Genomic DNA, 13,313 nt, shown 5'->3' with positions numbered 1-13,313 from the left:
GGTGACTGTTTGCAGGGCCCCTGGGAGGGAATATTGGGGTTCCTGGCAGCAGGATCCTTGTGCAGCTTCAGGCTGGGGTGGGCAGCACTTCCATCTGCAGCTTCCATGTGCTGCTCCGGCAGCTGCTGCTGCTGCTGGGGACCCTGAGGGAAGAGGCCACAGGAGGGATGGAAATGCTGCACGGACAGCAGCAGCCAGGGCCAGGAATGAGCTTTGCCTTCCTGGCTGCTGAAATGAGGCTCCTTTAGTGCAAGAGGAGGCAAAGGCAAAATCAATTTCAACAATTCAAGGAAAACTGTAGAAAATTGGAAGCCTCTCAAAATGTCACACATTCATCTGGGAGCTCTTCAGCGTTGGTTCTTGTAAAAAGCCTTTCCCGTTTTCCCTTGGCTCTGAGATTCTGGGAGCCACCGCTGGGCTTCAGAGTTCAACTGATTTTTATTTTCCAGGTTTTTAAACAGGGCTCGGAATTGGGCATCTCTTGCCACTTTTTCTGCTCAGAACCTTGAGAAAGGTTCTCTGCTCCTGTGAGCCACATCTTGAAGGGTGGTTGGCAACCATGGAATGCTCTGGGAAAGCACTTGATTGACTTCAGGGCCAGGCTGGAGAGCTCAGCCTGAGGAAAGAACTGTTCCAGATGCCTCTGTCCATGTCCAGCTCCTCACAGCTGAGTCCCTGAACACCCTGGGTGGTTTATAGGGATTGATTTTCCCCTCCTGTTCACTTGGAGGTGATTTTGCCATCCTTTAGAGGAACATCTGACCAGCCCCTGCCCCCATTCCATTTTATTCTCTCCACTTTGAAGCTGGACTGCTGGGTTTGACATGTAAATTGGTAGTGTCTCCCCGTTCTTCCCTCCAGCCCTCCATTGTGACTTGTATTAAACACTGCAAACGGCCTCATTTGTCTGGTGGGGAAGATGTGAGGTGGAGAAAGTTAACAGCATTTATTTTCATGAACCTTGTGCTAGTAAAGAAAAATGAGGTTGGTCATTTTGGTGTGGTGCTGAGTGTTGGGATTTGGGAGTTTATTTCTTGCTATTGTTCTTATTATTTATTAGTGTTACTTTTCACTGGTCAGATTTTTAAATCTTAGACACGATTAACCAAGGCTGGATGTAAGTCATTAGGAAAATTCCCTTGCACTTTCCACTGGGATTAAACGGTTCAGTGGACTCCAAGTTGCCAGTGGATTCTAAAGATGGGAAACCCTGTTAGTGGTGGGTTTGGTGTGGTTTGGAGCTGGGGAAGGCTCTCACCCCCTCCCGGAGGTGCCCCAAGCCCGCTCTGCTGCCACGTCTGCACTCGCGGCCCCTCACGGCTGCCCTGCCCTGGGGACACGGTGGGACCCCGCTGCTGCCGGGGCTGAGGCTCCTCACGGCCCCTCAAACCCCTCCTGGCTACACAGAACCTCTCCTGGCCCCCGACAGCCCTTCATGGCCCTTCATTGCCCCTCCCGGCCCCTCAGGGCCCCTCCCGGCGCCAGGCATGGAGCTCCTCCCGAAGGAGAAGGGGCCGGGCCCTGCTGGTTCTCCTTTTATTTCGGTCGTTTCGCAGCCGTGAGGAAAGAAAGGCTGAAATGGAGCCTTTGCCCCGCGGTTCCCTCCGGGTCAACTGCGGCCAAAGCTCCGTGCCGGCGCTGGCCCCAGCACCAGCATCCCCGCAGCCCCGCCGGCCTTTGCTGTCCCCCCGTGTCCATTCCCTGTCCCCGAGGCCCGCCCGGCTCTGGCAGCAGCAGGAGCCGCAGCGCAGCGGGCGCCGGCCCGGCCCCGCCGGGGCTCCCGGGCAGGAGCAGCAGCAGCGCCGGCCCCTTCCCACCTGCTCCTGCCTCGCCTTCCAAGGCCTTTGTCCGGCTCCACTGCGGCCTGGAGCAACGCTCACCCGCCAACAGCCCAGACTGCTCAGGGCCCGCCTGTGCTGCCCCGACCCAGCCTCCAGAGAAAGGAAGGGTCGGCTTCCAGCGCTGTTTTCAGCACTGTTTCACTCCGCCCGAGGTGACGGCAGGAGGCTGCTGCTGCCTTTGCCTTGGCAATTGGAGATCGCGGCTGCTGCTGCACCCCTCTGGCTGCCGACTGGATTTTATCAGGACAACTGCAATTGCCTTTTTCCATCCTTGCTACCCGCTGTGCTTTTGTGACAGTGAACTCAGTCTTTCTGTTGCCGGCACCGGGCAAAGAAGAGATTGAAATGCTCCCAAGTCCCCGGGCACTAAGTCGAGGGGAATTAAAGCCACACAGGCCACATTTGCAGCGCTCCAACACAGCCCTGCTGCTGGTGCTGCTGAAATAGAATCAACTTAGAGAGGCCATCACAAAAATTGCCGCTGGGGTGTCAAACACAATGCAAAAATGCACCCGGAGAAAGAAAAACCAGAACTTCTTGGCTCACTTCATTGCTTCCTGCGAGCAGCAGAAAAGGGAGATGCCCAGAGGTATTTCCAGCTGCTGCTGATCCCAGCTGGAGCTCTCTGCAGAGTCCCAGCAGGAACCTGAGCCCAGCCCGGGGAGCTCACACAGTGTCAGGGAGATTCTGTCTCTGGATTCAGTCAGGGTTGCATTCCCCAACAAGTGCTGGTGCCACCTCCTGTTTTCTAGGATTAAAACAGTAACAAGGAAAACCTTACCAATGGCACAACTCCCCAGTCCACAAGGAAAAAAGAAAGGACAAATCGTAAAGTTTTCCAAACATTTGTGCTGCTTTGCTGCAAAAGTCGTGCTGCACTCAGTATGGAAATCCAGGAGAAGCTGCAGTTGGTGGCACATCTTGTGCCAGCAGCTCGACCTCGTTCTCCACCAAAGGTTCTTGAAAAGAGCAGCTGGGACTGTGGTGAAGGTTGCTGGAAAACTGCAACAGCTTTCCAGAAGTGAAATGAAAACGCAAGAAATAAACCAAGACGTTTTCCTCTATTTATTTCTATGCTTCCCTTTTCCGTGTTGCACTACTTCTCCGTGCCATTAATTCCAAATGGATCTCAGCTCTCAGATCGATGACTTAGTGAGTTTTAGACCCTCGAAAATACCATGAGCCGTACACAGAGTTTGCCTTCCCCTGTTTTTGCTGCAAAGTAACGCTGGAGACATAAACGTCGTGCTTGGGTCGGGCACGAATCCTACAAGCAGGGAATGTGTCCTGACAGTGTCTGAGCCTCAGCAGGGACAATGCACAGCAGCGACCGAGGGAATTCCTCTGCCACGGCGCAGGAGTCAGGCCTCTGGATGTGGGCTCAGCACGGCCAAGTTGCCGTGTTTGGAGCGGCTCGGGGGCTGCCCCCGGGGAGCGCGGGGCTGGAGCGTGGAACGGACACGCGGACAAACGGCCCCAGGGCTCCAGTTGCAGCGGCGGCAGCGGCAGCAGCAGCGGCAGCAGCGAGTCTACGGCGTCTACGGCGTCTACGACCCGTCCCCGTCCCTCTCTTGTTCCTCCTCTCCCTCTCCCGCTGTCCCGCACTCAGCCTCGGTGTCCCGCAGCCTCTCCCGGTGTCCCTTTCCCGACTCCCCCGGCCCCTCTCGGCGTCCCCGTCCCGGCCTCTCCCTCTCCCCCCGCAGGGCTGGGCCACGCCCCGGGCCCGCCCCCGGCCCCGGGCGTCCCGCCGCGGTCTGGGCTCCGCCCGGCTCTGGCGGTGCTGGCTGTGGCGGTGCTGGGCGGGCATCAGTGCCTGGGGCCAGGGCGGCATCGCTGCGCTTTGGCTGCGCCTATCCCGAGCCCGGCCCCGGCCCCGGCCCCGGCCCCGGCCCCGGCCCCGGCCCCGGCCCCGGCCCCGGCCCCGGCTCCTCCCGGGCCCCGCTAAGGACACACGCGGCGCGGCCGCTCCCGCCGCCTCCGCCGCGGCTTCCCCGGCCCGAGCTCCGCCGCTCGGCAGCGCAGCCGCCGGCCTCGAGCCGCCGGGGCCCGGGGCGGGTGGGGATGGCCGGCCCGGGGCGCTCGGGGGGCGCTCGGGGGCCGTGTCTGGCCCCGGGCCGAGCGCTGAGGGCCGCGTGTCGCCCGCAGGGGAGGCGCGGGAGGCCCTGCAGGACCGGTACCGGCTGCGTTCGCTGCTGGGGCGCGGAGGCTTCGGCAGCGTCTACTCGGGGACGCGGCTCTCGGACGGCGCCCCGGTGAGCGGCGGGGCTGGCGGCGGGCGGAGGAGGAGGAGGAGGGCGGAGGAGGAGGAGGAGAAGATCGGGGCGCGGCGGGGCAGGCGGCGAGCTGAGCCCGCTGCTGGCCTTTGCTCGCAGGTGGCCATCAAATGCGTGCCCCGGGCCCGCGTCCAGCACTGGGGCGAGCTGGTGAGTGAGCGGGGCCGGCGGGAGAAGCTGGGGCCCGGCAGGGGAAGAGCCGGCGGGAGCCCTGCAGGGAGAGCGGGCGTGGGCTGAGCGGGGGGCCCAGAGCACCCGGGGCTGGGTGAGGGGTTCCCGAGCCCTGGCACAGCCTCAGCCCCACTGATGGCATCGTGGTCCTTCGGCAGCCCAACGGCGCCCGTGCGCCCCTGGAAATTGTGCTGCTGGACAGGGTGTCCTCTGGATGTGGTGGCATCATTCAGCTGCTGGAGTGGGTTGAGCTCCCCGACAGCTTTCTGTTGGTGCTGGAGCGTCCGGAGCGGTGCCAGGACCTCTCGGGTTTCCTGGCGGAGCGGAGGTTCCTGCCGGAGGAGGAGGCGCGGGGGCTGTTCCGCCAGGTGCTGGAGGCCGTGCGACACTGCACCAGCTGCGGGGTCCTGCACCGCGACATCAAGCCCGAGAACATCCTGCTCGACCTGGCCACCGGGCAGCTCAAACTGATCGACTTTGGCTGTGGCGCCTTCCTCCAAGACACAGCCTACAGGCAATTTGCAGGTGAGCCCTCTCAGGGGATGTTCCTGGGCATCTCACGGCCCAGCCTGGCTGTAGCACCGCGGCTTCCCCCTCTCGCTGCTAGGAGCAGCGTTATTTCTTGAGCCAAGTTGCTTTTGGGTGGAGGCGGGAGGGGGCCAGCCCCCACACGCCCAGGGATGCCGGGGTGAGGCTTTAGGAGTTGCAGCATCCCCTGATGAACTCCGTCTGTGTTCCATAGGAACCCTGCCCTACAGCCCACCAGAGTGGATCCACCACCAACGCTACCACGGCGAGGCAGCGACGATCTGGTCCCTGGGCCTCCTGCTGTACCACCTGGTCATGGGGAAGCACCCGTTCAGGAGGGGCCAGCAGTTCATCTGGGGGCGCATCTTGTTCCCACGATGGCTCTCTCAAGGTGGGTCCTCATCTCTGGGCACAGGGGAATCCCGGTGCTGGGAGACAGCAGCAGGCTGATGAGCACCCTGCTCTGGCAGCTGCTGAGGAGGTGGCACATGTCCTGCTCTCCTCCAAACAGAGAATCCATGGGGAAGTTTAGGCACAGCTCTGGGCACACCCAGCATGGCCTGGGCACGGGAATGGAGGGGCAAAGCAGACGGGATCCTTCTCCAACTGACTGCTGGTTTCTGGTTTCTCTCTTCAGAGTGCCAAAATGTTATCAGGAGGTGTTTGTCCATGCAACCCTTGGACAGGCCATCCTTAGAAGACCTCTTCAGTGATCCTTGGCTGCAGGGTGTTCATCTGCCCCAGAAGATGGGAGAGGTCCATGTGCACAGTTTGATCCAAAGACCCGACAGGTAAGAGCTCCACACATCTCATGGCAATCAGTGCTAAAGAAAACCAGAGTGTTTTTGTCCTGCCTGTAGCTCTGAGCAGGGATGACCAGATGGGAACATCTGTGCTGGGGCGGAGCTGGAGACCTGGTGTAGCAAGCACTGGTGGCCACCATCCACCCTAGTTATGCTTGTCCTGGTTCGTTGGTGGCTGGGGCCCTGGGCAGAGCACTGACAGCCTGGTCTGGCCCCCAGGGAAGGAGGAGCCCCTGGAGAAGCTGTATCAGGTGGGGCTGCTGCTGGAGACACCAAGGACAACCCCAAGGATGCCAAGCTCTTCCTCGACCTGGCCACCGGCAGCTGAAGATGATCGACTTGGATTCTGGCACCTTCTTCAGACACGCTCCCTGGGGCCCAATTTGCAGGTGAGTCCACAGCTGGGGGGATGCTCCCAGATGTGGGCATGGCACGGCCTGGCCGGGCACCAAAGGTTCCTCCCTTTGCTGGGGCAGACGCCACAGATTCTTCACTCGGCCGTCAAGCTGCCTTTTGGCTCTGCGCAGCTGCTGAGGGCTGGATGTGCCGTGGCCGGCTGCAGGCTGGGCACGTGTCCTGCCCTCCTGCTCTGCCCCCAAAGGCAGCAGTGATGGGCAGCTTTGGGCCCAGCTCTGAGCACGGCCAGCGTGGCCTGGGCACTGCGGGCGCTCGGGACGAGGGGACAGGAGCCTTCGGCTGACGGGCACTTTCTGGTTTCTCTCCTTCCAGCCGGGCTCTGCGGGTGCTGAGGCTGCTCTGGGCTCTGCCAGGGCTCTGCTGGGCTCAGCCCCAGGCACGGCTGGGCTGGCTCTGCCCTCACATTGCTCTGACAGCTTTGCATCAGACCAGCCCATTCGGAGCCCACCGAGTGAGCTTTCTGCTTTTGCAGGTGAGTGAGACTCTCCTGCAGGCCAAGAGATTGCAGTGAGGGATCCACATCCAATTGGCAAGAACCCAAGCACTCCACAGTTCCAGCTGAACGCCTGGATCTCCACAGGATGTTTTGTCTGCCCCGCTCTTCATTCCTTTTTTGGCTGGAATCGTGCAACTGCCCTTTCTTCCTCCTCCAGAAGTGCCACAAGTGAGCAAAACCTGGCGAGTGGACGGCGTTCCTAAGGCAGTGCAGTCTGGAGCGGATGGATGAAGAATTGCCCTTCTGCACTTCCCAAGCAGAGCAAAAAGCTGTAAGTGGGACTTTGCGTCTTTACGAAACCCCTGACAATTTCAAAGGGAATGTGCAGCTCATTCACAGGGTGAGAAGGAAGGTCGTCTTGTAAAGGATTTGGGGTTTGGCAAAGTTTAGATTCCCAGTCCTGCTTGGAGCTGGCGGGGCACAAAGCAATTTCCTATTGCTTCAATCACAATTTAAAATAATACTGGAAACAAACCACAAAATCTTTTTTAAAAGGCTGCTGAGGTCAGCAGGATGGATCCATGCCATCAGCACATTTATGGAGTAAATAACGGAGATCTCATTTGAAAAAGTTCAGTTATCTCTTTATCCAAAGCTATAAAGTATTTTTACTACGCTGCACTTGGGTTTTGTTTTTATCTTCCACTTTTTTTCTGTGTTGTTTTTAATTTTCTTTTTTTTTTTCTTTCCTTAATAGAAAACTTGTCCTAGGGAAGGAATGTCCTTTGCTGCTGGTTCCCGTGTGGAGCAGCTCCCCAGGCAGAGCCCGGCAGCTCCTGGCCCTGCAGGGCTGAGGCTTTTCCCCGTTGCTGGGCACAGACTGATGGAGCAGCACTGCTGAACACGGGGACACACAGAGGGAGCAGGAGCAGCTGCCTGTGTCCACCTGCAGCTCCAAGGCCCAAACTCTGAGCAGACAGGGCTGGAAGAGACTGGCAGGCTCCCTGTTTGCTGTGCTGCCCCACTTGTGCCCGGCCCAGCTCTGCGGGAGGCAGAGGGAGAACAAGGGGCAGCTCCGGCCAGCCCCCAGCACAGGAACACCTCCGGCCCCGGGCCTCGGGGCACTGTCAGCACCCGCTGCTCCGGCCACAGCTTCTGCTGGCCCTGACGGCGACAACCAAACTGTGCCTGATCCCCAGGGAGCAGCAGCAGGGCCTGGATCCGATCCCTCAGTCTGGGGCAGGGCTGGACAAACGACCCCCACAGCAGCAGCAGCAGCAGCAGCACATGGAGCTGACTTTGAGCACAGCCCCCGCCACTGTTCCCTCCCGTGGGCAGCGGTGTCACAGCAGCCTGAGGCACCCGGGAGCCCTCAGGGCCCGCAGGGACTTGAGATGGCAGCCCTGGGCTCCTGGGGGTTGTGCAAGGAACAGAGGTGAGGACTCCCTCTCCACGTGGAGCTTCCAGATGGAAAAGGCTGCTGTGAGCAGGCAGCTGCAAGGGCAGAGGAAGGAGGGTCTCGACCCCTGGATCTGTGCCACTTCCACAGTCCTGGGCAGCAGCCACCGAGCCCCGGGGGAACAGAGGGCACAGCAAGAGGGACAAAAGCAGGCAAGGTCAGAGACTGGAGAGAGCCGGACCTGGGAGCAGGAGCAGCTGCTTCATCGCACTCTTGGAGAAAGCTCTCGGCTGTTTCTAAGCGCTGAAAGGCGTGAAGGGCAGAGAGGAGGGGACACCAAACAATGCTCCTGTTTGCACACCCTCCCCTCTCAGTGTCCCAGAAGGAATTGGATGAACTGTATTCTTCTCTCTGAGTCGTCTCGTTCAGCGTGAGCAGCTTAGCACCAGGAGCTGAAGGAGCTGAAGCCTTAGGCCACAAGAGCTGACCAAGAGGGAACTTTTTGACCAAAGTAATGCTGCTAACATGGACCTGACTGAATCCAGCAGATAAAATCATGGGAATACAGAATCCTTTAAGTTGGGAAAGACCTGGGAGCTCATCAAGTCCCAGTGTTAAGCCAGCAGTGTCAAGCCCAGCACTAAAGCCTGAAGTGCCAAGGCCTGGACAAGAGGCCTGACTGAGGCCTGAACAAGCGGCCCTGAGCCAAAGGTGACCTCTCGATGAACCTTCCAGCCAAAGGTTATCTTTGTATCTGCTCGTTAACAAAATACGCACCGTCATTAGCGTTGTAATAGATGCATCCTCTCCTTAGTGAAACATGTATTGACCTTTCTGTATTTAGAAGCCAGACAAGGCCATGAAGTCTGACATCTGGCCTTGTTCGGGGCTGTAGGGTCAAAGGCAACTCCCCTGGTTCCTCCTTGGGCCCTGGCCAGGCTTTGGGAGAAACCCAAGAGGAGGATGCAAGCAGATGTTCCTGCACTAGGAGTGCTGCTGGCAGTTTGTTTATTCAGCACTATCAAAGCTGGGCCCTCTCCCAGCCAGGCTGGAGCCTCACCTGTGGCTGGAGGCAGCTGCAGGAATTCCCAGTGTCCGGGAGAGGCTCTGCAGTCCTTGGCTGTGACAGCTTCCCCAGCTGCTGTGTGGGTGTGGGCGATGGGAAAGGCTGAGGGTAACTGGTGATGGATCTTTCTCAATCACTGCGGGCAATCCGTGGTAGTGACGGCTGGCTGCATTGCTGAGCTGCTCCTTCTGTGCTCCTTTGCTGCTTTGAACTGTAGTAAATTTCACTGATTCCTTCAGGTGGTGTCTGTGTCCTTGGTGCTGAGCCTGCCCACTGCGAAAACAAAATTGGCATAGCTTGGCCGGATCAGCACAAAATGACACTTTTTAAATGTAAAGGTGAGGAATCAGTCCTATCCGAAATTCCCGGATGGGAAGCCCTTCCCTAGAGTTCTCTGGCTCTGGAGTGGGCTGAGGTGGGAACAGATTTTTGACAGGGGCCACTGTATTAGAGGGTGTAAAGTACCCCACACTGGCTCTGAAATGGCTCACTACTCAGCCTGAGTGGGTACCACAGTGGTCTCTTGAAAAGGAGAGACTTAGATGCCCTAAAAACCCTGGTACAGGAACAACTGGCTCAAGGACACATAGAGCCATCTATGAGCCCTTGGAACACCCCAGTATTTGTTATAAAAAAGAAATCTGCTCAGTGGAGGTTACTCCATGACCTGAGAAAAACCAATTCCACGATGGAGAGAATGGGCACATTGCAGCCTGGTGTGCCATCGATGTCCCACAATGCTGCCTGCCTCCTGGGACATCCTGATTGTGGACTTAAAGGGCTGTTTTTTCACTATTCCATTACCCCCAGATGATACCCCAAAGTTTGCCTTGACCGTGCCTTCTATTAATAACGCTGCACCAGTGCAACGTTACCAGTGGAAAGAACTTTCCCAAGGCGTGGGAAACAGCCCCACGATGTGTCAGTGGGGTGTTGCTCAGGTACTCTGATCAGTGAGAGAACAGTTTCCAGGGGCATACTGTTACCATGGCCTGGATGACATTTTGATTGCACCCCAAACCAGAAAAGAACTCTCACTGATTCAGCCAAGCCTGTTGCAAGCGTTCAAACCACTTGGGCTGCAAGTAGCACCAGAGAAAGTGCAGCAGCAACCACCCTGGAAATATTGGGGACTCAAAATAATGAACCAGACCATACAGCCACAAACAATTCCGTTTTCAACCAAAATTCTGACTCTAAACGATGCACAAAAACTCTTGGGTACCATCAACTGGGTCAGACCTTACCTAGGACTGACTGACTCTCAACTAGCACCTTTATTTGACCTCCTAAAGGGTGACTCTGAATTAACTTCCCCCAGAAAATTAATCCTAGAGGCAGAAGCTGCTGTTGAAACAGCAGAGCAAGCTATCACCAACAGACAAGTCCACCGGATATGCCCAGAGGTGTGGATCACTGTGTTTATTCTCATTGTTAGTTTTCATCCTACTGGTGTTCTTGGGCAGTGGAATCCACGCTGGCCTGATCCTTTGCACATTCCAGAATGAATGCTTCCACCTCATCAAGCAAAAAAGACGGCACCCACCGTCTTTGAACTAACTGCACAGTTAATTATCAAATGTTGTCGCAGGTGTTTACAGTTGAATGCTACGGATGCTTCAAAAGTTGTCTTGTCTCCGTGACACAAGAGCAATTCTAATGGTGTTTTGCTAACAGTACAGCCTTGCAAAGTGCTTTGCAAGGACACTGGAACGCTTTGGGCACCTGCCCGACGTGTCTGTCCTACCTTACGTCCTGTCCAAGACCACCAGCAGCATTCTCCTGGTGGCCCCTCCACAGACGGTGTGGAGCCGTGTGTGGAACAGTGCTGAAAACAGCTTGTTCACCGACCTCGTGGAGAGCTGGGACTCTTAGAGTGACGGTGCATTTAAGGATTCTGTTTGTTTACAAACTGGTTTTCTGTTTACAGAGTGGTTTTTTCTGTTTACAAATTGTTTTTCTGTTAATTGTTAATCTTGTTAATTCTGTTAATTGGTTTTTCTCAGGGTTTTAAAAGTTGAACGTTTTCTTGTTTTAGTGTTAAGTTGTAGTTTGGAACCATAAGCAGTTAACCTGTAACATGCCAGCCCGGAAGATTGTGATCTCGCCTGACAGCTCCTGGGAGTGAGTGCTGCAGCTCCAGTGGTACATGGGACACATCACTGGCTGAGCAGAATTAAGTTTGTCAAAACCTCCTTCCAATTAAACCCATGCTGTCTTGTGTTACCCTGTCTGCAAAAGGGCCCTTGCAAATGGGATAACGGAAAACAATCTGCATTTTAATAAAAGCAAAGGCAGGAGATGTAGCAGGGTCCAGCTGGTTCACAGCTGGGCATAATGAGTCTGATCATAACAGACCCAACTGGGCTGACCTGGCTTGTTCTAGAAGTCCCTGGGGGAACAAAGAGCTCAGCCAAGCCCATCCAAGCCCTGGCTGCAGACACACCCCTGGCCAGAGATGTGGGCAGTGCAGAGATTCCCAACCAGTTGGCTTTCCAAGCCCGGGAAATTCAAACTCACCATAAAAGGGAGCTTGGAACAATAAATTTTGGCTGTTGGTCAGAACTCAAGAAGATACTGTGTGGTGTGTCTGTCTCCAACCCACCAGCCTCGTGTTACACTATGTCTAAATCTATGTTTCTATCTATATCTCTATCTTTATATGTGAAACCGTAATAATAATGTGCAGTAATGCTGACAATACTGATTTGCCACCTTTGGCTGCTCAGGGATGTGACACTAAATACCCTACAGAAAAGCATTGGCCACGACTCAAATGTCAGTGCTAAACTTTGTGAGACTGCTTGCAAGGAATAAAGGAGGAAGGGATGAAATTGGCGATTTTTATGGGGTTTGCTGATACTGTGGTGTGGAATGCTTTGTCTGTTACTGTGAAAATACAGTGATTTGGACTGCTGGTGTTTTCATGTACCAGACTATTCACAAGCTGCAGGATCATCAAACAGACAAAGGGGCAGTTGAAGGAGCAGGTGAAAAAATGAGGAGATGGGAACCTGTCCTGATGGAGAACCCATCCCACAGATGTTCTCCATACCCTTAACAATGGACCCAGAGGGGAAATGGAAACCCCTGGATGTGCACAGCTGCGCCCAGTTTGCGAATACAACCGTGCACAGTGAGACTTTGACTTCTGGGGAAATTGTTCTGGGTGTGATGGCCCCTGACAGGGCCACCCCAGAGGCTGCAGGGCTGGACCTTCATGCGTTAGAATTAATTAGGACAAATCAGAAGCAAATGAGAGTTATCAATACAGGAATAGGAACTCAGATTTCTCCAGGACACTGGAGGTTTGAGAACTGCTCACTGGAGCTTGGCCTTGAAAAGCGTTGATGTCATGGGAGAAGGAATTGATGCAGATTGTCAAGGAGAAATCAAAGTCATCCTTTGAAACAATAGTGAACAGAGTGGATTATTTAAGCCTATGGCGTGGCAGCAATTACTGATATTGCAGTTTGAAAAACAGTTGTGAAGAGAGGAGATCCACAGTGTCACTGCGGTGCCCTGGCTCCACAAGGCCCTGCAGGCTCCCAGGGCACCTTTGGTTCTATGGGGCCCGCAGGGTTTAGCTGGCGGGCAGGGTCAGCACCAAAGAGACACGCACCAACTTAAGGAAGCCCAAGCCCACCGCGGGGGGACCCGCCTCCCGCCGGGGCTCTGCCGGCACCGCCACCGGGACCCCCAAAAACACCTCCCGGGGACCCCCCATGTCCCCTTGAGGGGCATCTGCGCCTCAGCTCTGGAGCCCTGCCAGATCCAAACATCAAGCTGCCCGGCCCCGACAGAAAAAAGCCCCGGGAGCCATAAATATATTTTCTGTGAGCTCCAAACATCCCTCCCCACTTCAAAAAAACCGCCCAGGATATTTGGGGCGCGCTCCCCCTCCCCGGTCACCCGCAGGATACGGGGGCGATGGTCCCGGGGCGAAGGAGCTGCAGATCCAGAGAGCAGTGAAGTCACGCAGTGCCTCCTCTGCCGGCTCCAGCTCCTCCATCCCTCCTCTTCCTCCTCCTCTGTCCCTCCTCCTCCTCCTCCTCCTCCTCCGTCCGTGCGGCCGCGGGCCGGGAGCTCTCGGGTGAGCGGGGCCGGGCCGGGACACGGTGGGAAAGGGGTGGGTCACCCCCAAACCGAGCTGGGGGCAGCGGAGGTTTGGGGGAACAATGGGAAAGGGGTGAGAGGGGGGGATAGGGGGAGGTGGGACAGCGGGAAGGGAGTTCCCAGTCGGGGTCCCCCAGTAAACCCCAGGACTCCCAAGCCCTGTCCCAGCGCCCACAGTTCCCTCCACAGCCCCGGCTGAGTGGGGGGCTCAGCCCAGGACCCGTCATTGTCTGGGGCTCCCTCGAGTGCAGCAAATGGGAGAG

The 13,313-nt window shown here is 56.6% G+C and overlaps 2 protein-coding genes across 2 annotated transcripts in view; one reads left to right on the top strand and one right to left on the bottom strand.

Annotated features, from left to right (window-relative positions):
- The window catches only part of LOC136304308 (zinc finger protein 850-like), a gene marked incomplete at its 3' end in the record, with an annotated part of 300,788 nt that overhangs the window by 24,754 nt on the left and 262,721 nt on the right, over positions 1-13,313 (bottom strand). The window lies entirely within an intron of this gene.
- Positions 3,575-6,509, top strand: LOC136304307 (serine/threonine-protein kinase pim-1-like; the record flags this gene model as incomplete). Its single annotated transcript, XM_066207943.1, has 6 exons — positions 3,575-4,093; positions 4,214-4,264; positions 4,444-4,810; positions 5,028-5,204; positions 5,451-5,604; positions 6,506-6,509. Coding segments are annotated over 6 exons (1,272 nt in total), but the record flags the coding sequence as incomplete, so codon positions are not given.

The sequence above is a fragment of the Chamaea fasciata genome, unplaced genomic scaffold (assembly GCF_029207755.1).
Source record: "Chamaea fasciata isolate MVZ Bird 193981 ecotype frontalis unplaced genomic scaffold, bChaFas1.0.hap1 SCAF_70, whole genome shotgun sequence".
Lineage (NCBI taxonomy): Eukaryota > Metazoa > Chordata > Aves > Passeriformes > Sylviidae > Chamaea > Chamaea fasciata.
The sequence above is the reverse complement of the archived record's forward strand: the minus strand, read 5'-3'. Positions and strand labels throughout refer to the sequence as shown.